This window comes from Octodon degus, unplaced genomic scaffold (genome assembly GCF_000260255.1).
Source record: "Octodon degus isolate 3935 unplaced genomic scaffold, OctDeg1.0 scaffold00102, whole genome shotgun sequence".
Taxonomy (NCBI): domain Eukaryota; kingdom Metazoa; phylum Chordata; class Mammalia; order Rodentia; family Octodontidae; genus Octodon; species Octodon degus.
The window spans coordinates 3,032,908-3,057,393 of record NW_004524678.1 but is presented as its reverse complement, the minus strand read 5'-3'; the positions used below and the strand labels follow the sequence as shown (position 1 = coordinate 3,057,393).

At 44.0% G+C, this 24,486-nt stretch overlaps 1 protein-coding gene across 3 annotated transcripts in view; it reads left to right on the top strand.

The window, feature by feature from the left end:
- Positions 1-21,553, top strand: part of Gng2 (G protein subunit gamma 2) — a 125,102-nt gene extending 103,549 nt beyond the window's left edge. For all 3 annotated transcript variants that reach the window (XM_004638751.2, XM_023723746.1, XM_023723747.1), the window contains 2 exons: positions 5,181-5,296; positions 19,808-21,553. In XM_004638751.2, coding sequence (XP_004638808.1) covers positions 5,210-5,296; positions 19,808-19,936 — 216 coding nt within the window. In that variant the 5' untranslated portion in view covers positions 5,181-5,209 and the 3' untranslated portion in view covers positions 19,937-21,553. The remainder of the gene's footprint in view (positions 1-5,180; positions 5,297-19,807) is intronic.
- The last annotated feature ends 2,933 nt before the right edge of the window (positions 21,554-24,486 follow it).

Genomic DNA, 24,486 nt, shown 5'->3' with positions numbered 1-24,486 from the left:
CACTATTGGTTGGGATGTACAATAGTATAACCGCAGTGGAGAGCCATACTGCAGCTTTTCAAGAAATATTCAGCCACCCACATTCACAGCAGCATTTTCATAGTAGCTAACACCTGGAAGCAACCAAAGTGTCTGCCAATACACGAATGGATGAAAAGCTGCAGTAGATGCATGCAATGGAGTATTATTCACCCTTAAAAAAAAGAAGATTCCAACAGATGCCTTGGTGTGGATGAAGCTTAAAGAAATTGCAGTAAGTTAAATAAGCCAGTCATCAAAAAATGCAACCGTATTGCATTCCATTTATACGAGATACCTAAAACCAACAAAACCATAGGCGCAGGAAGTTGAGTTGTGGCTGTTGGGGACTGGAGTGGGGAGAGAATGGAGCAATGTTGTTTAATGGTATAAAATTTTTTTTGCAAGACAAAAAAGATTCTTCAGATGAATAATGGTTATAAAGCAATCTAGACTTAATACTGCTCCACTACATGTTTAAAATGCTTAAGATCATAAATTTTATGCTGTGCATTTTACTACAATAAAAAAGAAAAAGAATCAGTGATGTACAGCAGCCCTTTTAGAATAGTGTGTGTGTGTGTGCGTGCGCGCGCGCGCATGCGCACACCTTATATATTAGTCACCAAAGAAAGAACAGTGTCAGCAGGTAAAGAGAGGATGGCCAATTGAGGCTGGCATTTTTGATCTGTAGTTTTCAAGGCTGATTATTTTCTAGCTGGGTCTCATTTTTGAAGAAAGAAGGCAAAGAGCTGCTTGGCTTTACCAAGGTGGTTAGCTACTAAGAATGATAGTACAGATACCTTTGACGAAGTGGTGGCCTTCGATAATTGCTTCTGTTCTTTATGTTTGTGGTTTTTCTTCTTTTGAAAAACTGTAAAGGCTTGATTTTAATGTAGAGGGCTTGGTCTAGACAGGGTGAAACAGTTTGAGGTTCCATGACTACTCCAAATACCTGGTCACCCTGCTTTAAGTACAAAGCAGACTTGGAGAATGTGACTTGCCTGTGCAATGGATCTGGTATTTTTAGTAAGACTCTGGGTATTTTCTTTCAAGGGTAGCTTTCTTTTTGTTGGCAGTCTTAGAGTCTTCTGCCCTGTCATCACTGGGTCTTCCCCCTTTTCAAAGGAGCTCTGCATGAGATTTGTTTTTCACTGAATTTAGTTAGGGTTAGCTTAGAGCTTAGCAAAACTGTAACTGAGACAAGTGTAGGAAAAAGGCATGATTAGAAGTGGTAAATCAACCATAGGTGGGTCAAGCACAAACTGAAATAAATGTCGGATTCTGACTTAGAGGCTGCCGCCAGATGCAGCTATACAACGGACGTGTATCAATTCACTTGGCACTGTAAAGCCTGCCAGCAGATGCAGCTTAATTGTCCCCTGCCACTCACTGACAGGGTTTAATAGGAGTCTACAAGCAATGGATTTATTACACTCTTTGCGCGGTCAAACCTCTCTGCTATCATTAATCTGCATTTGCAGCCCCTCCCAACTACCAGAATCACCGCCTTGGCTTCACCCCGATCATCAGGCATTAGATTCCCATAAGGAGCTTCTAGCCCAGATCCATGCACAGTTCACAGGACAGCTTACACTTCTGTGAGAATCTAATGCCTCTGCTGCTCTGATAGGAGGCAAAGTTCACGTGGTGATGAGAACAACGGGGAGCATCTGTAGAGACGGATGAAGCTTTGCTCAGGGCCCTGTTCTTCTGAAACTGCTACTGCTCTGTGACCCAAGGATTGCAGACCCCTGTATGAAGTAATTCTGAAACTGGCACAGTGCTCTTTCAGGGACATATGGTAAAGGAACGCTCGTGATGTGACTGCCTAAAACTAGGAGCCAGTGCTTATGTTCACTCTTTCTCTGAACTTCATTTCAGCTGGCTTCTGTCTCCAGCATTTCTAGGTACCCATCCCTCCCATCTTCTTTCCACATCTCAACACCCTACCTCCTTACTTCCATTCCCTTGCTATGCAGAAGTCTCCTTCCATGATGGGAAGAATAACTTCACTCCCCAAATTAGTCACAGTCCAACTTCCAGAACCTATACATACGTTCAATTACACAGCAAGGGAGAACACAGATCCAAGTGAAATTAGGGTTCCTGATCTGGTGATTTTTAAATAACCAGATAGATTATGGTCTACATTATGGGGGATAGATAATCTAGGATTATGTGAGCGGGTGCACTGTGGTTAGCAGTATTCCTTATAGTGGAAGAGGTGGGCTGAAGTAGGGTCAGAGTCAGAAAAACTAACTTACCTTTGCCAGCTTTGAAGTTGGAGGAAGGGGCTACAAGCCAAGGAATGCTGTGCGCCTTGGCATGCTGACCCAAGATAGGATCCAGATTCTTAGACACCCCACCTCTCGGAGGACCACAGGCCTGCTCCACCTGATCTTAGCCTAGTGGGCCCCTTTTTAGACCTTTTATCTCCAGAGCTGTAAGAAAAGTCCCTACTGTTTAAGCAACTAGATTTGCAGTAAATATCTTACTTAGCATGGCACTAGAACAACATTCTCTGTCTCAGTCTCCTCAGCATGCTCAGAGCTTTTCTAAAGGAGCATGAAAAGACAGTAGGACATAGGCTTTCCTACATGCTCCACTGAAAGTCGTGGGGCATTTAATCAGCTCATACTATGTCTCCTGGGCAAAGACACTCCTACTAATAGTGGTTTGAGTAAGGTAGGTAGTTATCTCTGGCACACGTAAGAGATGCCAGACCACAGCTGGCACGGCATCTCCACACAACCACTGAGGACACAGGCCCTTCCTGTCTACTGAGGAGTGTCCAAGATGGCCAGTGGCAGGAGGGGAGGAAGCAAGGTGTAGGACTCCTTCCCTCAAGGACATTTCTGCTTGCCGCTGACAGAATACTATATTTAGCTGCAAAGGAAGCTGCACAATGTGTCTTTCGGCAAACCACACCCAGCCAGGGTTCAGGCTTCTTATGATCACTGTGAAGAAGAGGGGTCGTGACTAATGGAAAAGGTAGAACGGAGGAGTCTTGGGAAGCGAAGCGGGCTCTGCGACAAGTTGCTGTGTGGTCTGGGTTAGACTCCAAGGCAGAAGAGTAGCTGGCCAGACTAGAGTCCCCAGTCCTCCTCATTCTTCACAAGGATTTGCTAATCCTCTGATTTTCTGTGTTCTCTGATGACTGAAGAGTTATCAGCTATCACAGTTTGGTGGAAAGAGTGTCTTTATAGAACAGTGTCCAGGGGTTAATAAATCATGACTGCCTGTAATTTGGAAGGAACAGAAGAATTAGGTTACCTTGGGGCTGGGGAGATGGCTCAGTGGAATAAGCACTTCCCTGGCAAGTGCAAGGGCCTGAGTTCAATCCCCAGTTCTGAAAAGAAAAGAAAAATTTAGGTTACCCTACTACATCTGTCAATGCTCTCCCTCAGCCCTGTGAAGTCCTGCTAGGCTGATAGAGGTTTGTTTGATTGTGAGCCAATAATTTATAATTTCCCTGCAGGCTGAGATGCTTGGGTCCCTAGCCATGCTGATGAAACTAGCTTTTTATTTTATTTTATTTTTTTGTTTTTACATGTATTTTTCCCTCCCTTGATCTTCGAGCGTATGAAAGTACACTTCGGAGATCAATGTGGCTTCAGAAATCTCTTCCATCGTCTCTCTCACTTTATTGTTCCCAGTGCCTTTGAAAATAAGTTGAGGGAACAGTTAATTATCTTCCAATTTATCCTGCAAATGCTGTTGGCTGCCTTATTTTGCAGTATTCCTTATAAAGTGACTCTCTGAGAGAAAGCTTGTATGTTTACAGAAGATGATGTATAATTTCTTCTTTTGTCTTGAAGAATTATATCAAGAAAGAAGAAAATGTATAGCAAGGCTGTTGCTTTTTTGGTAACCACAGCAGAAAATTGTTTCTTAAATTCGGTGGTTTAATCTAAGTAAAAAATGTATGATGGATTATTCTTTCTTCTGAAAATGTTCTGTGTATCCTCTTTCCTTTCTGAGATAGGTGACCCAGACTTGTTTTATCCCTCGATAAAAAATTTCCCAGAGCCAGCAGAAGTCATAGCATTTAGCATAATGCCTCAGAACAAGGTTCAGCCAGTGTTGACTAAGGCAGCGTTTACTGTCCCCCACCCCCAGGTCACTTGCTAGTTAAGCTGAAGCGTTCAGGTTTTTGCTTCAGTATTGGGGTCAGTGACCTCAAAAGGCGCATGGTCCTGCAGGTACCTAGGCCACTTTGACCAGGAGTAAGACCCAATCACAATGTGGGAAACGGGCACCAAATATAAAATAGGGCACCTTCTGAGGTGCACAACACTGTTAGGGTGAGATCATGTGTCCAGAAGGATGATAAGCAAGGTGCCAATAAGACTGGGAGGAGCAGAAGGCACAGCAGAGGCAGTGGCCTTAGTATACAGTTAGAGCGAAGCAACCTGAGCACCGTCTTCCCCAGGCACAGAGGTCCACTCTCACAGTGCGTGTGCTCCACCTCCACATTCACTGAGTGTGTCAGTCTTTTGTACTTAATTTGGCAAAACGTAAGGACGCTGATTCAAGTACTTAACAATTTACACATGGCCTTCCCTCGCCTAGACGTTGTAGATGTAGTCCTGAAGAATGGCGGGCAAATAGGGTAGTTGGGAATCGAACTGTGTTTCAGACAGAATAGGGAGGAATCACTGTTCCCACTGAGTGACACTGAAAAGGCAGCCCCTCCGTCCGCTCCTATGCAGTACGATAGGCTGAGGTGTCCCAGTGAGCCAGCAGGGTGGTGTTCAAGCCCACTGAGAGAACACTGGAAAGAGAGTCTTGAGTCCTGGAGTGTAGCACTGACCACACATCCCTCTGCTTCATCCTTCAAGGACAATTTGCAGCAGAAACACACAACAACCTTTACCATCTCAACTTACTCTAGACATCCGCATACGTTAAGTGGCTTCTTTTCTTACTGTAGCAGCGTGCATCTTATTCGACCTAATTTGGTGCACATTCTTCTTTTCTTTTTCCTCTGAAGAAGGGATGGAGAAGGGTAGAGAACTGGAAAATCAAACCCCAGCCTGTCTGCCTGGCAATCAGATGTGGTACATGGAGAGGGCGAGAGGAACATGGTGTTTCAAAAACCTGTGCATGTGGCAACTCATGGATTCTGACACTGACTTCCTCCTGGTCTTCTTTTCTAGAGTGTCTGAAAGACCCACCCAGTGCTCCAATGGCCAGCAACAACACCGCCAGCATAGCGCAAGCCAGGAAGCTGGTAGAACAGCTTAAGATGGAAGCCAACATCGATAGGATAAAGGTGAGAACAGCATAACCCCCGCAGCCCATCGAGGGCAATTACGAGGAGCACAATTCCTGCCCACCTGTCTCTTGACTGCTCTGCCATAGAAAGGGATGAGATTAGTGACCATAGGAGGAAAATCACAGCAATAAGCAAAAATGTACATTTTTCTAGTATGTGTATTTTTTCTCTAGATGTCTTTAGCATGAAATGATAGCACAAATGAAAGTTGATTCTCCCTATCCGATTAAAAACAAAGGCAAAGCAAAACACAAGTCCGTGGCTAAATTCCAGCTGAGGAAATACAAGAACCCAAGAGACCCACCGGGCTGTAGGGTCATCTGCCCAACCTGGAAGAGAGTCTTTTCTTATTTGTGTCCTAACTTCTTTTCTCTAAGTTCAAGTTCTAAGGTTAAGGGTCTGTCTCTCCTGCCTAACCTTTCTAGTGACTGCTGCAGATTATTTTTTCTTTTCTTAGTTATACCTAACTGGATTTTTCCCTCAACATACAAAAAGTTACACCTGGTCTCCCTAAGAGGTCAAACTACGTGGGTTTAATGAAACTGAATAATCTACTTCTTCCTTTCTGCACTTCTGGGCCTAACCTGACAGCTTTGCCATAAATTGAGGCTAACTCATATCGAACCAAGACTTTAAATCTCAACTCTTCATTACAGAATTTGAATGTGAAGTTGGCCCCACAGTGTCGCTGTGAATAGATAGCTATGTAGGATGGTAGGGCGAATTTTTGTCAGTCATCACTTTACTTTCCCAAAAGCATTTTATGAAATGAAATTCAAAAATATATCTCACTGCACTGAAATAAAACCAGAACATTCTTTCAAATGTCTTTTTAAAACTAGGGTATTTTTCTTGCTTTCTCCATGCCTTACTGAGCAACTTGGTCCATCCTGCTATCTTTTGGACTATACAAGGATCAATAAACCACAACTCATGATCAAATCCAGCCCGTTGCCTATTTTTAAATTTTTACATTTATTTGTTTGTTGCACTGGGAGTTGAACTCAGAGTCTTTGCACTGAGCTACACCCCTAGTCTTTTTTTTTTTTTTTTTTTTTTTTTTTGAGTTGAGACAATGTCTCATTAAATCACTTAGTTGCCTAGGCTGGGTTCAGACTTTTCTTATTTATTTATTTATTTGATACAGGATCTCACTACAAAGTTCACCCTCATAGTGATCCTCCTGTCTCTGCCTCCCCGACACTGGGATTACAGGCAAACACCATCACTCCCATTTCCAGGGCCGGCAAGGCATGTGATCCCAGGGATCAAACTCAAGACCTTGTGCTTGCCTGGAAGGCACTTAGACCACCAAGCTATCTCCCCAGTCCTAGGTTCAGACTTTTCTCCAGCTTCAGCCTCGCAAAATGCTGGGATTATAGGCATGTACCATCATGCCTAGTGCATTGCTATTTTTGTCAATAAAGTATTATTGAGACAGAGTTGTATGCCCTCATCTACATATTGCTTATGGCCGTATTCACATTACAACAGCAGAGCAGAGTAGTTGTAATAGAGCCCAAGGTATATACTCCCCATTCCTTCACAGAAAAAGTGTTTTACTGCTTCCTCTACAGGAATGATTTACATTCATAAACTGATCCATATGTTTATATCACCCAGAGGATTCTATAAAAGGACCGATTCCCAAATCATGCCCGACCAATTAAGGTAGAATCTCTTGGGGTGTGGCCAGGCATCAGCACTGTTCAGTTAATTTTGATGTACAGTGCAGGTTGAGAGCCACTGTCCTAAGGGATGGGGTTTGAGCCTTCTAGCCCCCATCAGCAAGCCCTAGAGAGTAAAGGGAAAGTCTGCATACTTCCAAAGTTCCTTTGTAAAATGTGACTTCTGGTCACAAAGGATCATAAGAACGATCCACTCCTGCTCTTCTTTCAACCCCTTTAATTCCTCTCCAGCAGTGAATAAAATACACAGAGTCCTTACCATCTACCTGTTTCTTTGCCACCTTCTGTATCTTCTCCTTTCTTGCTTATTTCTTCTTATTCCCTTGCTGAAAAATTAAAGTGACAGGTGGGCTACAAGCTGCTGACAGATGTGAAGACCCAAGGATTATGGTCTCAGAAAAGACATTCATCACTTTTATGAGGGAGGGAGGGTTTGGTCCCTCTTAGCATTTTGGGGTGGCCCCGCTAAAAGTCTCGAAACTGCACTGTAGTTGCCATCTTCTGCTACTATTCCTGAAAGAAGATGTGATGCATTGATGGATGGTAAAAACTGACAGAAGAGAAGAGTGGACAGCTGGAAACCTTTTGGTCCTTCCTCATTCCTCACCTGAACTCCTGACTATCAGGTGTTGTACCAATTTCTGCAATCCCGTCTCAACCTATCTCGGCCCCTGCTATCAATCAGCTGTCACATTGCTGCCAAAGAAAATTTTCCAAAAGGAAGGAGTCTATCTGTGCTCTCTCCCTCTGAAAAGTACACTGGGATTCCTCAATAGAATTCAAGCTCCTTAGCAGCTCTTACGAGGCTCCTCCAGCCCCTACCCAGCCCTTCAGCTAGTCCCCTTCCACTCACCCACGGGTTCTACAAAGCCCCTTTAAACTCCCCTGATAGGAATTTCAAATGCCTGGAACATTCCATCTCCTGTGCCTCTCTCCCTTCTGCCTTACTAGTGCTTAACAGCACCAATTTCTTAAAGATTCAGACCACTCATTAGGCCCTTAGGTAGGCTTTCCAAGACCCTCTTCAGAATGTTAGCATTTTGCTCATTAACCTAACCAATGTTTTATTGAGAGGTTTTTAAATTTCTAGAACTTGTTAGGTTCTAGAGGTAGGAAGCTGGATAGACATGCTTCTTGCCCTCAAAGGTCTGAAGTTGAGTAAACAGTTACTCTTCCCCCCAAAATGATCCAGATATAGCATCCACATAAATAAAATGTGCAGGAAACATAATTACCAAAGGCATCAGAAAGAAGCCAATAGCCTCCTGATCGTCCTTTGAAGAAACACAGATAAATTGCTACTGAGAGGAATAAAAATGCATTTGCTAATAAACTGAGCACAGTGAGCTGTGGTCGTCCTGGGTGATCGCCACATTCCAGTCTAAGTGCTTTTTGACGTCATTACGCCTTCCCCTGTTGGACGTGCAGCCGGCACGTTTCAGCATTAGTTCTGCTCCTCCGAGCCAGGCAAGCCTGCCATGGTAAAGTGCTAGGTTATTTTTAGTCTAGCTGTTGGATGGAACTGTGATTGCATTGACACAGGTGTCAGCTAGCTGGTTCAGGGCTTGGGGATCGCCTTCAGCACCCCCTCCAAAGCTCCTGAGCATTCAGCTTCTCCACCTGCTTTCTGTGCATGATCTGTCAGCAGGAAGGGGCTTTTCTCGGAAGACACCAGGTTTGTGATATTTTTCCAGTTATAGTAGCAATCTCTTAAAGCCATTAAAAAAAAAACAACAAAAAAACACCAAGAGCTTTATGGACAAGCCCTGATCAAATATATGGCAAGTGTTTGCATTTTGAAAGATTCTCCCAGTAACAAGACACTGCGATTAATACCCCTCCAAGTCCCTCCCCTACCTAACTTCTGACACACCGGTCCCATCACTTTTTTCCATTTTCCGTAGCAGCTCTGGAAGTTCTTTCTGGAGTGTCTTTAGTTGTGCTGTCGTAGCGGCCTCGGTGTTTGCCTTTGATAGTCATGCTGACACCAGGGGAGCTGCATGGGGCCAGACGTGGTGAACGAGGTAGGTGAGGAGGCTCTGTGATGTTTTCACTGGGTAGAAACGGCTGCACCAGTGAGGCTTCAGTGCGTGACACTGAGCTTTGCACGATGAAGGCTGAAAGCGCCCATTTCTTGCGTTGTATTCTGCACACATCACTTCTTAAATACTCTAATGAGTCCTCCTTATATCATATTCACAGGCATCACAGTGTTTCTGGGTACAAACTTAGCTCACACACTTTCCATCAGATCAATAAACACAGTGGGAGGGCCGGCCTGATAGCCCAGCGGACTAAAGCGCTTGCTTAGGCAGAGCGGAGCGGCCGGCCCGCCCCCGGGGTGTGCTGAGATGGCGATGGAGACTGGGTGTGAGCCTGTAATCCCAGCGCTTGAAAAGCTGAAAACAGGAGGATCACCACGAGTTCGATCTGTGTAGTGAGGTCCTGCAGACTCTGTAGATCCTGAATACAGGAAAACACACACACACACACACAAAGTGGGTATCACATCAGATATGATCTTGATGAATGTGGGTTGTTTTTTTTTGTTTTTTTTTTTTTCACATGACCACTGGGAGATTTCCAATGAGCATTTTGAACCTTAGTCTTAGGACTGAAACCACAGAACTGAGTCTCATCTTCCACGATGACATTTCTTGACAAAAAAAAACCTGAACCTTACTGGTGTGATCGCCCACACAAATGAAAATGACCGACACTCGGAAGTCAAAGCACAAAGAACAATTTGCCATCGCTCATCTCGCATTCCCATCTGTTGTTAAAATGCTTTAAAAGGAATTACAGTTGAGAGTTGCCACCCTGTTTATTATGGTCCAAGCGATCTCCGCCTTTCCATTGGACGGCACTCAGCAGCAGCATTTGCCATGTTTTTTGTTGTTTTCTTTTTAATCATCTGTTGTACATCTGGAAGAGGCTTCTATATCTCAGTTGGCAGAGAGTAGGACTTTAAAAAAAAAAAAAAAATGAAACAGGGAACAGTTGGCAGTAGAGCCACTCAGGGCCCCTTACACAAGTGACAGTTCATCCTTCAGGAGAACTCCAGAGGGGCTCAGGTCGTAGAGAGCAGCCCTGCTGGATGGAAGTAATGCTGTTGTTTTCAATTTCCCTGTTTCTTATCCCGTTGCATCCCAAGTCCTGGAAAATCTGGGCTAATGATACCATTATCTGTTCCTAAGCCCCAGGCATATATTAATTATGCTCCCTGTTGTTTTGTATTTCTTTGTTAGCATTTTATTCAAGGACAGAGAGTAAAGGGAAATAAAGGAAAATGGGAAAGAGGACCAGGGGAGGGGTAGAGAGGGGTGATGAACTGTGACACTTAGGTTTATGAAATAGCAAAATAGCCACACTAACAATGGGCAGTGGTGGACTAAAAGACAGCTGTCCTTAGAACACGAGCATGGGAAACAGGTACAGCAGCAGAGGACAGCAGGGCTGCGGTGAGTATCTTTATTCATCACTGCATTGAGGCTCTCTGGGTGCCTAACAACAGGAACCTACAGCAAGCGGGCTGAAGCAGAAAGATGGTTGATTATACAAAATACAAGGTGTATTTCTGACATTGCCAGTTGAACAGAAGACCCAATGCTATTATGGGCTACTGGACTCTTTTAGAATATTTTGCTGAGTTTACACACCTATAATATTCAATAACGGAACTTAGAAAAAATGGGGTATACCGATGAATGTCCATTTTGTATCTGTGTATTCAAAGTGGTTAGGATGGATATACAGTTGCATTCTCTTAATGAATAGAATGATTTGTTCTAATGGTGTTTGTAAATAAGATCTCAAGTCCACATCTTGTACAGCAATTAACCACTAAGAAGAATATATGCAGTGTGTTATTTGTTGAATCTGTACTTCCGATTTGATTTGAAACTGTCTCATTGCTATCTGTTTATCAATAAAATTTTGAAAAGATAAAAAATAAATAAAAATACAAGGTGTGATTAAAAATCTACAGTGAATGCTGAAATGTCTTCAGTTAAAAACATATTGCCATTAATTCCCCTCAAAATATTTCCCTCACTTTGAATACACTTATCTCACTGTTCTTGCCACTTTGTGAAGCAGTTCTGGAGTCCTCTTTGGTGTCCTTTATGGCACTGTTGGGGCACCTCCATGTCCCGAATTGATTCAAAATGTTTATTTTTCGTGGCCATTCTGAGATTTGGGAAAAGCCAGAAGCTCATGGTGCCAGCTCCAGTGACTAAGGCGGGTGAGGGTCCACTGTCGTGTTCTCACCGTCCTGCCTTTCCGTTGGCTGGCGCTGGGCAGCAGCCTTCACTGCACTTCTCATCACATCTTATGCCACTCATGAAAGAGGGCTGGCAAAACTACTTCAGAAAGGAAAAGGTACTTCAGCAAGTGGCAAAATGATGCTGAAAGCTAGGGGCAGGATTTTGAGGCATATTGATGGCCATGTCTCTTTGTTCATAATTTTTTTTTGTTTTGAAACTCTGTTGTTTTTATTTTTTATTCTCTTTATTTTTTTCCATAATTTTATTGACAGACAAATAGCAATGAGACAGTTTCAAATCAAATTGGTAGGACAGTTTCAATAATTAACACATTGCATACTGTCTTCCTAGTGGTTATTTGCTGTACAAGATGCAGACATGATATCCTATTTATAAACACTATTACAACAAATCCCTCTATTCATTAAGAGAATGTAACTATATATCTAGCCTAACCATTTTGAATACACAGATACAAAATGGACATTCATTTATATAGCTCCTTTTTTGTTTAGTTCCGTCATTTAAATATTATAGGTGTGTTAACTCAGCAAAAATATTCTAAAAGAGTCCAATAATCCGTAGTAGTATTGGGTCTTCCGCTTAATTTTCTTTTAATTTATGTATTTGATATAGAATCTCACTTTGCATCTAGGACTCACAGTGATCCTCTTGCTTTCAGCCTCCCCCGTGCTAGGATTACAGGCGTGCGCCACCACACTGGCTCTCGGTGGCCAGCTCAGTGCACTCAGGGGCTGGACCGGCACTGCATGCAGTGTGAGGGATTGAACCCAGTCCCTGCACTTGCCTAAGCAGGCACTTAGACCGCTGAGCTCTCTTGCCGGCCCTTTTTGCTCTAATAATTGTAACATTCACCATATATTTTGATCATGCCTTGTATAGGACATCTTAGAACCAGGGCAGAAATAAGATAGATGAACACTGGAAGGGCCAACTAGAAGGCTCCATCACATGTCTCTGCCTGTCTCTCTATGTCACCTCTTTATGGTCCCAAGAAGAAAGGATTTCTGAGCTGCCCGGTCCCCCGTGGGTGGAGGCACAAGATGGCCCTCCATGGCTCCTGGTGTAACACAAGTCCAGCTCCAGGAAGACAGAAACAGAGTGGCTCAGTGAATGCCTTTCAGCTCAATGCCGTAGTCACAGAGCGGCCTCTCTGTTCTGGCAAGAACAGGACTGACACTAGACTCAACTGGGGTCCAAATGAACCATTTTGTGCAGTCGTGGCTTGGAACTAACTCACCCACATGGATAGGAAAGAAGCCAGGAACTATTGCAAGCTGGAGAGATGCTTTTTGACAAAGGTCACTCATCACAGTAAGAAAAAGAATGTAGATGTAAGAGCAAAAGAAAGTGAAGGAGCATGGGTAACATGCTTGCCTCTTCTTAACTGAGTGGGCGCTCTGTAAATGGACTCTGCACAGAAATTTCAAAACTATTTCTCAAGCTGGGTATGCTGGTGCATGCCTGTAATCCCAGCACTTAGGAGGCTGAGGCAGGAGGATTGCTGTGGGTTTGAGACCAACCTTGACTACAAAGTGAGTTCAAGGCCAGCTTCAACTACATAGTGAAACCCTGTCTCAAAAGTATTTGAAAACCAAAAGAAAAGAAATATGTATTTCTCATTTCTTCCAAATAGTTCCAGAGGATCTTTTTAGCTGGTTCTCACTGCTGTTCTAACAATGTGCTATGAAAATCACCCCCACCCCGTTATTCCGGGTTCCTCACTAGGAGCAGCCTTCCCCTTAATTTTTTACCTTTCCAAACTCTTCCTTTAGGGTCAGCTCAGTTTCTCTTTGTTCATGAGTCTCTTTTCCTACTCTGACTAAATTTACTAATTCATTGCAGCTTTGTCCAATAAGGTTTCTATTGGCAACCTTATTAAGGACTATGCATACTACACGGTCCTTAAGCCAAAGATTGTGCGGTGTCCTTTGCATCTCTCGTGATGCAGGACCTACAAGCATTCGATAAATTCTACCTCTTCAGTAGACAGCTTAAGATTTGTATACTATAAGTGTCATTTAACAAGTTACTGGGAACGTATACTTCCCTGAAAATTCCAATATGAATTTGGAGATTCGAAGCATGAATGTGATGGACGAAATAAAACTATGTTAATATGAGAAAATTCAAAGGTAAAATTAAAAAGGGAAGAATTGATTGTTTTTAAAAGATCATTTGCTGGGCTGGCCAGATAGCTCAGGGGACTAAAGTGCCTGTTTAGGCAGAGCACAGCAGCCGGGGTTCAACCCCTGTCATGCTGTACCATCCCTGCCCCCAGGGCACACTGAGACAGTGATGGAGCCTGGGCGTGGTGGCGCACACCTGTAATCCCAGTGCTTGGGAGGCTGAAAACAGGAGAATCACTACAGGTCTGATCTACGTAAATGGACTCCGCACAGAAATTTCAAAAACATTTCATTTTTTTTTTCAAAAATATTTCTCAAGCTGGGTATGCTGTTGCATGCCTGTAAACCCAGCACTTAGGAGGCTGAAAACAGGAAAATCACTACAAGTCTGATCTGTAAATGGACTCCGCACAGAAATTTCAAAAATATTTGAAATTGAGACCCTGTAGACCCTGTCCTAAATAAATGAATAGTTAAATGCTGCCTATCATTGGATGAGTGTAAGTAGCTAGCACTTGTAGTTCACTTTCGTTTTAAAACAATTCAAAATGAATGAACGGGCTAATTTGCGAGACTGAAAAATATGTGAATTAGTGAACCAAATCTGAGCATTTCCAATGGCTAAATCCTCTTTCTGATGATTGACACGTAATATACTGGACCGGAATTTGGGAGCGCTGTACTGAGAAGCAGGCCAGCTACACAGCATTCTTGGTACTAGGAAGAGGACATACATCCTGGGCTTGGGACTTAGTATGTATTTTTCCAGTGTGTGAGTTGAAAGCTGGACTGTCCTTTCCCTAAAGCGCTTGTGTTCAATTTTAGTGGGAAGAATGGGAAATAATTATCTGTATGGACCAACTGAGAATATTTCTAAGGAGGATAAAATGAGTAAAATATATACCAAAGGACTTAAAAACAAAAGGGAGGTGGTCAAAGAGCACTAGACATAACTCATTTAATATGCCAGAAATGAGGCAAATATTTTAAAACTAAGTTCTGGTGTACATGAATAACTGAGCAGAGCACTCCAGTTTGCTGAAAATTGATACAATTTTAACAATCTGATAGATTTTTGTTAAGTACCAAGGACCTGGCCTCATGCGTTGCATCTAACAACTACAGGGGTAGTACAACTTGAACATCCCTAATTCAAAAATTTAACACCAAGAAATACCAAAGGTCCTACGGTGTCTTCTGTATTTACTGTTGCTTCACCCGAATTTGTTAGTGTTCCTTATTTGAACTGAAAAACCAATGATACGATGGAAAAATAAAGCCATTCATGGGAGCAGCCAGCAGCCTTGGACTTGGGTAAGAGATGTTTCTAGTCAAACGTTAGACCAACTTATTACCTTAGTTTGAAAATGCTTGATGCCTTTCTGGATGTTCATCAGATTCTTTTGCCTTCACACACATTGCCAAGTACTCTTCAGTGTTTATAGTAATTTCCTGTGTAAGAGAGAGAGGACACAGTGGCATGTGACTATAATCCCAATACTCAGGAGGGCTGGGGCAAGAGCATCACAAGCTCGAGGTTAGTCTGGGCAGTTCGGCAAGCCCCTGTCATAAGTAAATAAATAAATAAAATTGCCGGAGATGTAGGTCAGCACTAAAGTGCTTACCTAGCATGCTCAAGGCCCTGGGTTCAAGTCCCAGAACTGGCAGCAGGATGGGGAGTGGTTACACATGTAGATACAGCAACACCTTTTGTTTTAATAAGACTTAGAGTTTTCAGTCCTACCCCACAGCCTCAGTGGAAGATGGGACTGCAGTTAATAATTTTTCATACCTACAAGATAAATTCCTCATAAAAGCCCCAGAAGTGCAGGGTTCAGGACTCTTTCAGGTTAATGAATACATCCGCATGTCAGGAGGATGGTGCACCCCAAATCCATGGTGACAGAAGCTTCTGTTCTTGGGATCCCTCCAGCTTCATCCAGTATGTATCTTCACCTACTCTCCATTCTTATGCTTTCAAATACACTTAGTCATGGCTAGACAGTAGTAAGTTAACTGTGTTTCCGGGTCCTTTGGGCCACTCTAGCAAGTTATAGAACCTGACAAAGTCATGAGAATTCCTGATCTGTACTCAAATGGGATAGAAGTTAGAGAATCCTAGGGCCCCACAGCTTGCAGTTGGTGTACACAGTGGGCCACAGGGCCATTTGGGGTCTGATGCTGCCTTGGGAAGATGTGTTAAACTGTAGGGTACCAGGTGACATCTGAGAATTTGGTGGGGGAATACCCACGCATCTGCTATTGAGAAAAGTTAATATGACAGAGCAGGAAAAGACAGTTTGGTTGTCCTTTCTGTATACATTTCCCTTTTTAAGTCCCCAATCCAATGTCATTTTTGAAGTCCTTTTATTTATTTTTCTTGTATTTTAGGGAAGGGTCTATAGGGTATTCAGGGTCTAACTACTAGATTGGACTTGTAGAGCTCCGCCTGTTTACAGCCTCCCAAGAGCTAGGATTACAGGCACATGCCACCATGCCCAGTCTCAGTGGCTACCTCAGCATGCCCTGGGGACAGGGACAGCGCCTGCACAGCAGGCCCTGGGTTTGAACCCCTGCCCCTGCGCCTGCCCCTGCTTGCAGGCACTTTAATCTGCTGAGCTATTTGGCCAGGCCTTTGAAGTCCTTTTTAAATCAACCCTGGGTAGCAGTATTAATTCAGTCAAGCCAGCTAAAAGAATAGTTTTATAGCCCAAACCTTTATAATGCTCAGTCAAGGATGTCTCCCTTGACCCATGTGACTAGGCGGTGACAACTGCTCAATGCTTATTTCTTTGTCTGGTAGCCTGCATGTGTGTTGTGACACAGCTTCAAGATGTATCTCCATCTCGAGATGTAACGACAGTGGACTTACATCTTTACATTTCACGTAAATTTGGAGGAGTCTGGTTTTTTTGGTTTGGTTGGGGCTTTTTTTGTTTGTTTGTTTTTGCAGAACCGGGGATTGAACTCAGGCCCTTGCACTTGCCAGGGAAGCGCTTATTCCACTGAGCCAGCTCCCCGGCCCGGGGGGTCTGGTTTTTACCTTTACTAACAACTGCTTCTTTACAGAACTGTCAAGTATGTGCCTGGAGTAGCTCCTAATTGTTTTTCAGAGCCTCTATTCACAGTCTGACGGCTTTCACTGGGGATATTTGTGGCCTGACACACCCCTCTGGGAGCAGTTTGGTAAGGTTGAATTTCAGTAGTTGGCAAGCCAAGAAGATCAATGCTATAATCAAAATTCCCTCCTTGTGCATCCAGGGCTATCTCCCTTGTGAAGAACTCTGCTCCTGCTCTTCACGAGCCCCATCCCACAGCCAGCTTGGCCAGCCAGCAGCATCCAGGCTGGGCTCTGTACCTCGTCGTTGCCATCAGCGTGCAAACAGAGGGGGGTCATTTCTCCATCTTCAGTAAAATTTAAACCCTTTCTTGACCAGCCCATTTCTCCTCCCAGCCACTCTCACTTGTTTGGCCCCCCTTTTTATGGTGTCACTTTGAAAAGCTATCTGTATTCCTTGTCCCTAATTGCTCTTTTCCTTTCTTTTGCAAAGTATTTTTTTTTTTTAATTCTGTAAATAACCTCAAAATTACAGAAGAGTTGAAAGTACGGGAGAAAAAATTTTCATTTTCCTGGAATCATTTAGCATAAGTTACCACCTTCAGATAATTTGTATGTACTCCATAAGGAAAGACTTCCTTTTATATGCTCATGACCAGGAAATTCATCTTGACACATTCCTATCTTCTTATCTGAGTCCCCCACTGAAGTATTGCAAACTGGCAAAAGGACCCAATTCAGAATTATGTGTTGCACATATGTATCCCATCTGACCCACCACTTAGACACCCTTCACTTTCATGCACGACCTTGACAGTTTTGAAGATTCTAGACCCTTTATTTCATAGAATTTCAGTTAGCTTGAGCTTGATAACATTTTTTCAGTGTTTAAATTCGCAAAACAGAATGTTGGCATTAATGTCATAGATGAAGTATTCCTTCATTGCATTTTTATAAGTGGGATGCGACTTCAAATTATTGCTTTCCAGGCTGATATAGTGGCGAGTAAGCAAATAAGTGTCCTGATTTTATGGGGCATAGTGTCTAAAGGGAAAGAAAAATATTAGACAGCAAGTTAACCTTCTAACTGTGCTAAAAGGAAAGAGTGATATGCACAGAGTGAGAGGAGAGGAAAGTCACAAGGAGGTGATTGGTGAGGGCCTGAGATGAGGGTGACATTTCTGCTGACACCTAGAGGAAAACTAGGCCAACCTAGTTTGTTGAGGAAGTGAGAAGAAGGTTCTGGAGAATTGGATATGTAAAGCCCTCGGGCAGCAAAAAACTTGGAGCTTTCAAAGCTTCAAAGAGACCCTTCAAGGAAAAACAATACAGCATGAAATTGGAGACAGACAGGCCCAATACAGGCACACTCCATTGGCTATTTTATGATGTTTTAGTTTTCTACAGAGTACAGTGGGAAGTTATGGAAGGTTTCAAATACAGGAATGACATGAGCCACTTTATGTGTTTAAAATATCTTTCTAACTACAGTATGGTGACTGTTCCTCCTCATGCAGTTGTAAAAACAGGAAAGTGAGAGTCTAAAGCTTTGTGCTCTTGACCCCTTTAGCTGCCTGCGGAAACCTTCTCAAAATAATGCCCTGTTTCCTGCAAAGAAGACCTAAGTAGAAAAGAATCAGCCTCGAAAACTAGAGATTAAAACTGCCAGCCTCAATCAGCCATCCAGAAACCATGTACTGAAACCTCTGAGTCAATGAAGGGATCCCTAGGAATGATTTCAGCTGGGCAGACAGGCAGAGGGCAAAATTCACATGAGGCCCTGGTTCTTCTGCCCAAGTACAGCCCATGTCAACTCCGCTTGAATGCCAACGGCTTGAGTAACCATATGTGACATGGCCAATCCTGAGATCCCTGGGGAGCTACCTTACTTCTAAAGAAGGGTGATGAGTAGTTTCAGTAACAATGCAATCTCCCCAGCTTTTATGGGAGATTATGTTCTCCGTAGCCACTCTGAGAGGCTTTGATAATTCTATAGTGACATCATTATTCTCACACAGAACAAATCTTTTGGAGTGAGTTTCAGAGCAAATGTCTCATGTCATACAAACAACTTGACTCTGTGTTTCAGACCTCGAGTGGCATTCTCCTGATTGGTCGTCTGCTTAATCTCCAGGGTATTAGTTTATTCTTCAAAATGAAATCCACCCCTTAGGCAGTGAAAATGTGCCACTGTTGAGGCCAATCAAAGGAAGTTCCTCTGGTGACTCCCAACAGGGAGCTGCAGAAATTTTGTAAGAGAGCTGGCGAGATAGCTTAGTGGACTAAGCGCCTGCTTAGGCAAGTACAGAGACTAAGGTTCGATGCCCTGGACCACATACCACACCAGCCCCGCTCCTGGGCATGTTGAGTGGAGGCCAGGTATGATGGTACATGCCTCTAATCCCAGTGCTGGGGAAGCTGAGATAGGAGACCACCAGGAGTCCACGCTGCATAGTGAGACCCTGTACCAAATACATAAAGAAAAAAGAAATTTTTTAAGAAATGACAGTGTTACCAAAATCAGTGGCAGCCTGTAGTGAAGCATCCCTAAAAGATACGCTACTTGGTTGGAGTCATAGTTACAATATTGTGAATTATATTATTTAGATTTACTTTTATTGTTTGGCTATACATTTTTTACTGGATTCACTTTGACGATTTACCTCTGTATTTATGAACATATAATGAAAATATGTAAATATGTACCATGTAAAGCTAAGATTGTGTATCTGTACGCAGACACACACACACACAAATGCACACACACACACGCACACACACACGCACATAGTTACTAATTCGTTTGCATAAAGAGGAAGAGCAGCCCGGCTCTAGGTATCTCTGGCACAGTCCCTGCAGCAGAGAGGCCAAGTGTGATCACAGTGACTGACCTGTGGGCAGTTTCCTCTGTGCCAGGCCCTAAATCATCTGCAGAGGTTGAATCTCACTTATTTCACCTTTGCAAGCAGGGCTGGCACTAGGGCAAGTGAGGTATCTGGGGTCCAAAACTTAAGGAGATCCGGCTCTCAGGGCTGTCCCAGGCCAGTGCTGGCGCTGCCATGCCGCTGACCACAAGAGTCTCCTTGGACTTCGGCCCTGAGTGTCTCCCCCGCCCTACCTCACCCTGGACCTGCAGGGGCATCCTGTGAGGTCCACATCATTGGCTCCCTTTCCCGTGGTGAGGAAAGACAACATGTGGAGGTTGTATCTTGCTGCACGCACGCAGTGGTAGAGCAGCGAGGGGCTGCAGGCTGTCGGACCCCAAGACGTGGGCCTTGCCTGACTGTGCCACATGCCTGAGTCCACGCCTGCCCACAATTCTGGTTGTTTCTGTTCCTCCTTTTTAGGTCTCCAAGGCAGCTGCAGACTTGATGGCCTACTGTGAGGCGCATGCCAAGGAGGACCCCCTGCTGACCCCTGTCCCGGCCTCAGAAAACCCTTTTCGGGAGAAGAAGTTCTTCTGCGCCATCCTTTAAGTCTCCAGGAGGGGGCCAAAGAGCCTCCGGGCTCCTGGGACTTTGCCGTAGAGTTTCTAGCAAAGTGGGCGCCTTCCTCGCCCACGGCATTTAAAGAGAGGGAGGAGAACCATCGCGAAACTCCAGGCTGTGCATGTTTAAAGAACTGGTCCCTTTTAAGAGAATGAAAGCCGAGCCACATCCTGACTTAAGAGATCTGATTCTGCAGACCTGCCTGGAGGAGGGGAATGTATAAAAATAAAATTGGTGGCACTTCTTTTCTGCTATGCCCCTCCCCCTCATGAGACCTTACGTTTCTGCTTCATATTTAAAACAAATAAACATTAAAACAGACAGCTGTACTGAGCTAAGATACGTATGACCTTCTCGGAATGAACATTGTCTTTAGATCCCCTTTGATAAGCTGAGTCCAGTGTTTGGTTCCATGGCATCGTTGTTTAGTCCTTGTGCCTTTCTTTTTCTTTCTTCCTTTTACCTCCTCCCTGTCCCTCCCCATTAGAGTAGTTTGGAGATAAGGCTGGACTTGTGTGTAACGCTGAACTCCAAGAACAGCACACAGAATGCTTAGGGAGGTGTTCCTCACGGTAATGACGAAACACAACCACCGGTTGTCTGTGCTTTCTGATCACTATTCCTAATATTTGTACACGATAGCTTTGATTCTGCAAGTAAATCATGTGTTGTGACTGGTGCTTTCATATCTTTGTGACAATTTTTGAGTAATAATGCATGAAAATGTCCCTATGTTACATCCATTCAGAAGTTTTGTTGTTTTACTATAAAAGGAGAGAGATGAGAGAAAGAGAGAAAGATGCTGGGGAGAAAAAGCCCTCAGTAGTGTGAAAATTGAGATTACTTCAGAGCCTTAGCCATGCCTAAAATACCTCCTAATTAAACGTGGTGGAGCGCCTCTTCTCTATTTCCCAGATCCCAAAGCATTTTGGGTTAGCAAGGACCCAGGGCAGCACAGGCACCCCCAAGCAGGACAGTTAAAGGTTCACCATGAGCTGAGAAGCGTTTGGTCAGAGAACCTGAGCAAGGTCCCTCTTCCTCGAGTCACAGAAATATAAGACCAAAACGAACACTTTCTGTGCTCTCACCAAGAACCCCAGAGTCCTCCTTTGTTCAAATATCAGAAGAAACAAACAGAGGACTCCAAAAAAGTGGCCCGGGAACAGAACGCTGCCACCCCGGACAACAGGGCCCCGCAGCCAGCTTCTGGGGCGCATGTGCAGCCCCCTCAGCTGGCTCCACCAGAAAGGGGTCTGCTGGACTCCGACAGCGCCTACATTTGTCATTTCTCAATTTTTCAAAGAAATCTTTGTTTTGCTCCTCTACCTTGTCGGAGTCCCTGGGTCTTTACAACCTCCTTGCATTCCGAGTGCTCCCTTCCCGGGATGAGAGGTTCAGAGTGATGCTTCCCAGTCCTGCAGCTGGAGCCACTCCGAGCTGCAGCCCCTGCAGGAGCATCCGTCACTTGTGTCCGCGTCCCTTCTACTCAAAAAGGGCCTCTCTCGCATCCTGCTTCCTTTCAAACCCCCAAAGACCATTGACTTCGAATTAACTTCATCCTTCTCTCTTTCCTCACCACTCTCTTTCCTCTATTAAAAAAAAAAAAAAAAATGCTTGCTTGGCAAGTGCAAGGGCCTGAGTTCAGTCCCCGGTTCCCCAAAAAAAAAAAAAAAAAAAAAAAAAAAAAAACTAAAAAGGAGGAAAAGAAAAGATTTCCTATGCCAAGGACAGATTCTGAAGCAGACTTGCTGAACATGTTCCTTTGCTTCTTCTCGGGCGTGCTGAGGGAGGCATAAGTTCGCCCAGTTCGGGTGCAGGCCTGGGCAGGGGTTGAGAGCACGCGGCAGCATTTTTGGAGGGTATGAATGCATTCAGAAACTTCGGTTCTGAACAAACCTCGGCCTTTTGCTCCAGTGGGATGTTAGTGACAATCCTTAGGGGGTGAAAAAGAGCTGGCAAGGTATTTATCGAACCCCAGTTTTGTACAATTAGCTTAGAAATATAATATTGTGGAATCAGTTAAAAATGTATTTTGAAAGCAAGCTGAAACATTAACTGAATAAGTGGTCACTAAGCTGTCTGTGGTCACTACAAGGGCCACTAGCAGGCCCAGAGAGTTTTCCAGTCCACACAGTTTCTTTTCAGAAAGACTCCTTATATTTCCACATAAATTGAGATTTTTTGGAGCAATTTAAATGCAACTAGAAATCTTAGGAAGCACCTTCATGTCATTTTGGCAATCACAAGTTAATGAAGCTCCCATGTGACCATGCTTATACCAGGAAGAAAGGACAGAAGTTACAGCCCAGACGGAGTTAGGGACGATGCTGCACTTTCGTGTCATTTCCCACCTTACCTGACAGCACTATCATAGTAGATTCCTTATAGAACTTTTCCCTAATGGATATTTGTGTTTACTAAAGCAGAAAAGCTTGTGTTTTTATTGTTTAGGATCAAAAGAGCTTAATTTCCTTAGAAATTCCACAACAATTTTCACCAGCATAATTTTATCTTAAGGGTGGCTATCAGGACAATTCTTTAGGTAAGGCCCTAATTTCTACATGTCTGTGTAAAACATGGAAGAATAATAATGAGAACCAGCCATGGAGTTAGTCAGTGAAAACAGTAAACCCATTTCGAATGCAAATTCTACAAAGAAAAAATATTTGCAACAGTCTCAGTACCAAGTCCAGTTTAAAATGTTATTTTTATTTGGCATCAGATATTACCTAAATCAGAAGACTTAAAATAAGAATTTCATTCTGAATCTGATTTTACTAGTAATATTTGGAAGAGGTTGCCAGCCAAGGAAAAAATGAAATAATAAAAGCCCCTTCTCCATGTATCCATGCCCACATAAGGAAACTTGGAGAAAATCAAACCTGTTGTTAGGGGAGTTTTCAACTTTTCTTTCTTTCTTGATATTTGCTTCGAGCTGCTCCTGGCAATGGTGAATTGTCACATATGCATCGCTGTTTCTCAGCCCCAGGGTTGTTCACATGTTTCCCACGTAAGATCTATAGCCCGTGTCTTCTACAAAGAGGGACATGCAGAGACGTTAAAGCAGGAAAACCTGAATGTGATGTGCACATGTTCGTCCCACATGGACAATGTATTTGTTTTAATAAATGGAATTTTCAGATTCATTTCTTATGGAGTCCATTTCATTGTCAAGGCCCGTGGCCTACCTTACCCATCCATTCCATGGCTAACTCGGATCAAGGGGGAAACAGGAATCCATTGATTTTCTTTAGATCCCCCAGAAAGGAAAAAATCACCTGGGACTGTGTGAGTCTTTCTCCCTGGGTCTCTAACTCTCAGGTACAGCTTTGTGGGGACAAAGAAAGGTGGGGCGGGGAGAGACCAGGGCACTGGCAGGCTGGACCAGGCAGGCAAATGAGCTGAATATACATTCTAGAAGCTTCCTGTGGGTATGCATAGGAGACTTTTTCTCTACTACTGATAGATGAGTGCTGTTCTGCATACACTGCCCTTGGTTTAAAGGTAGGCTAGAGAAGCTATATGCATGGAACCCTAGATGCAGAGGCTCTTGAAGACCTCCGTGGTCAAGCAAGCCTTCTAAATGAACTTCAGGTTACACAGTGAGTAGTGGACCTTCTTGGTAAACATCAGCGCTCCCAGGACTTGTGTCACAAGAGCAGCGCCTTTAAGCAATGGGGGCGGGGTGTCACTTAGAGATTATACTCCGGAGTCCCATTGGACATCAGCTTCTCAGACAGTGGTCCTGAAGCACCTGCTTCAGAGTCGCCTGGTGTCTCTAAAGGCAGATCCTGGGTTGGCATGGGGCTCAGTGGTAGAGCTCTACCCCAGCATTTGCGAGGCCTGGGGTGGTCCCTGATACCACCAAAAAACAAAAAGGGAGAACTGGGCCCCCCTCCCCCATTAACTGAGACCCACAGGCCACAACAAGGACAAGCATTCTGTTGCATATTAGTGATCTGAGGACTGGATTTAAGTCCTTCCAACACCTAGCTTTTCATTATGCCTAACGAAAGACACAAACAGTTGCAAACAGGCTCACTCTCAGTTCCCACCCAGCCGGAAGCGGCAGCCTCAGGCACCAGGAGGAGGACGCCGGTGGGTTTTAGCTCTGCTCCTGTCTTATCAAGCCCCTGTGGGATGCCTGCCTCCAGTTCTCCTTCTTTAATAAGCTGGTCACATTTTGCAAAGACAGAGGGAATTGGAGCTGGGTCAGCTCCAATCCACAAATTGCAAATAATTTGCCAAGGGAAATCCCTTTTCCTTCGGTTCTGCTCCAAATCTACATTTCCTTCTATTTAGAATGAGGAGAGGCAGGAGGAATTTATTTTAATGAAGGGGGCCATGGGCTCCCAGCCTTTCCTCCATGAGAACTCCTACTATTTCTTCAGGTCAGTAGGAGAAGCTGGGGTGAGGAAGGCACTGCTCTACCCTAAGGTATAGAAAGGTGGCACTCGGTGACCTCAGATCATATTTACGTCAGAGTCCTTTGGCATAAGCCACAGAATCAGAGGTTGGCCCCAAAGCTCCTGATGACC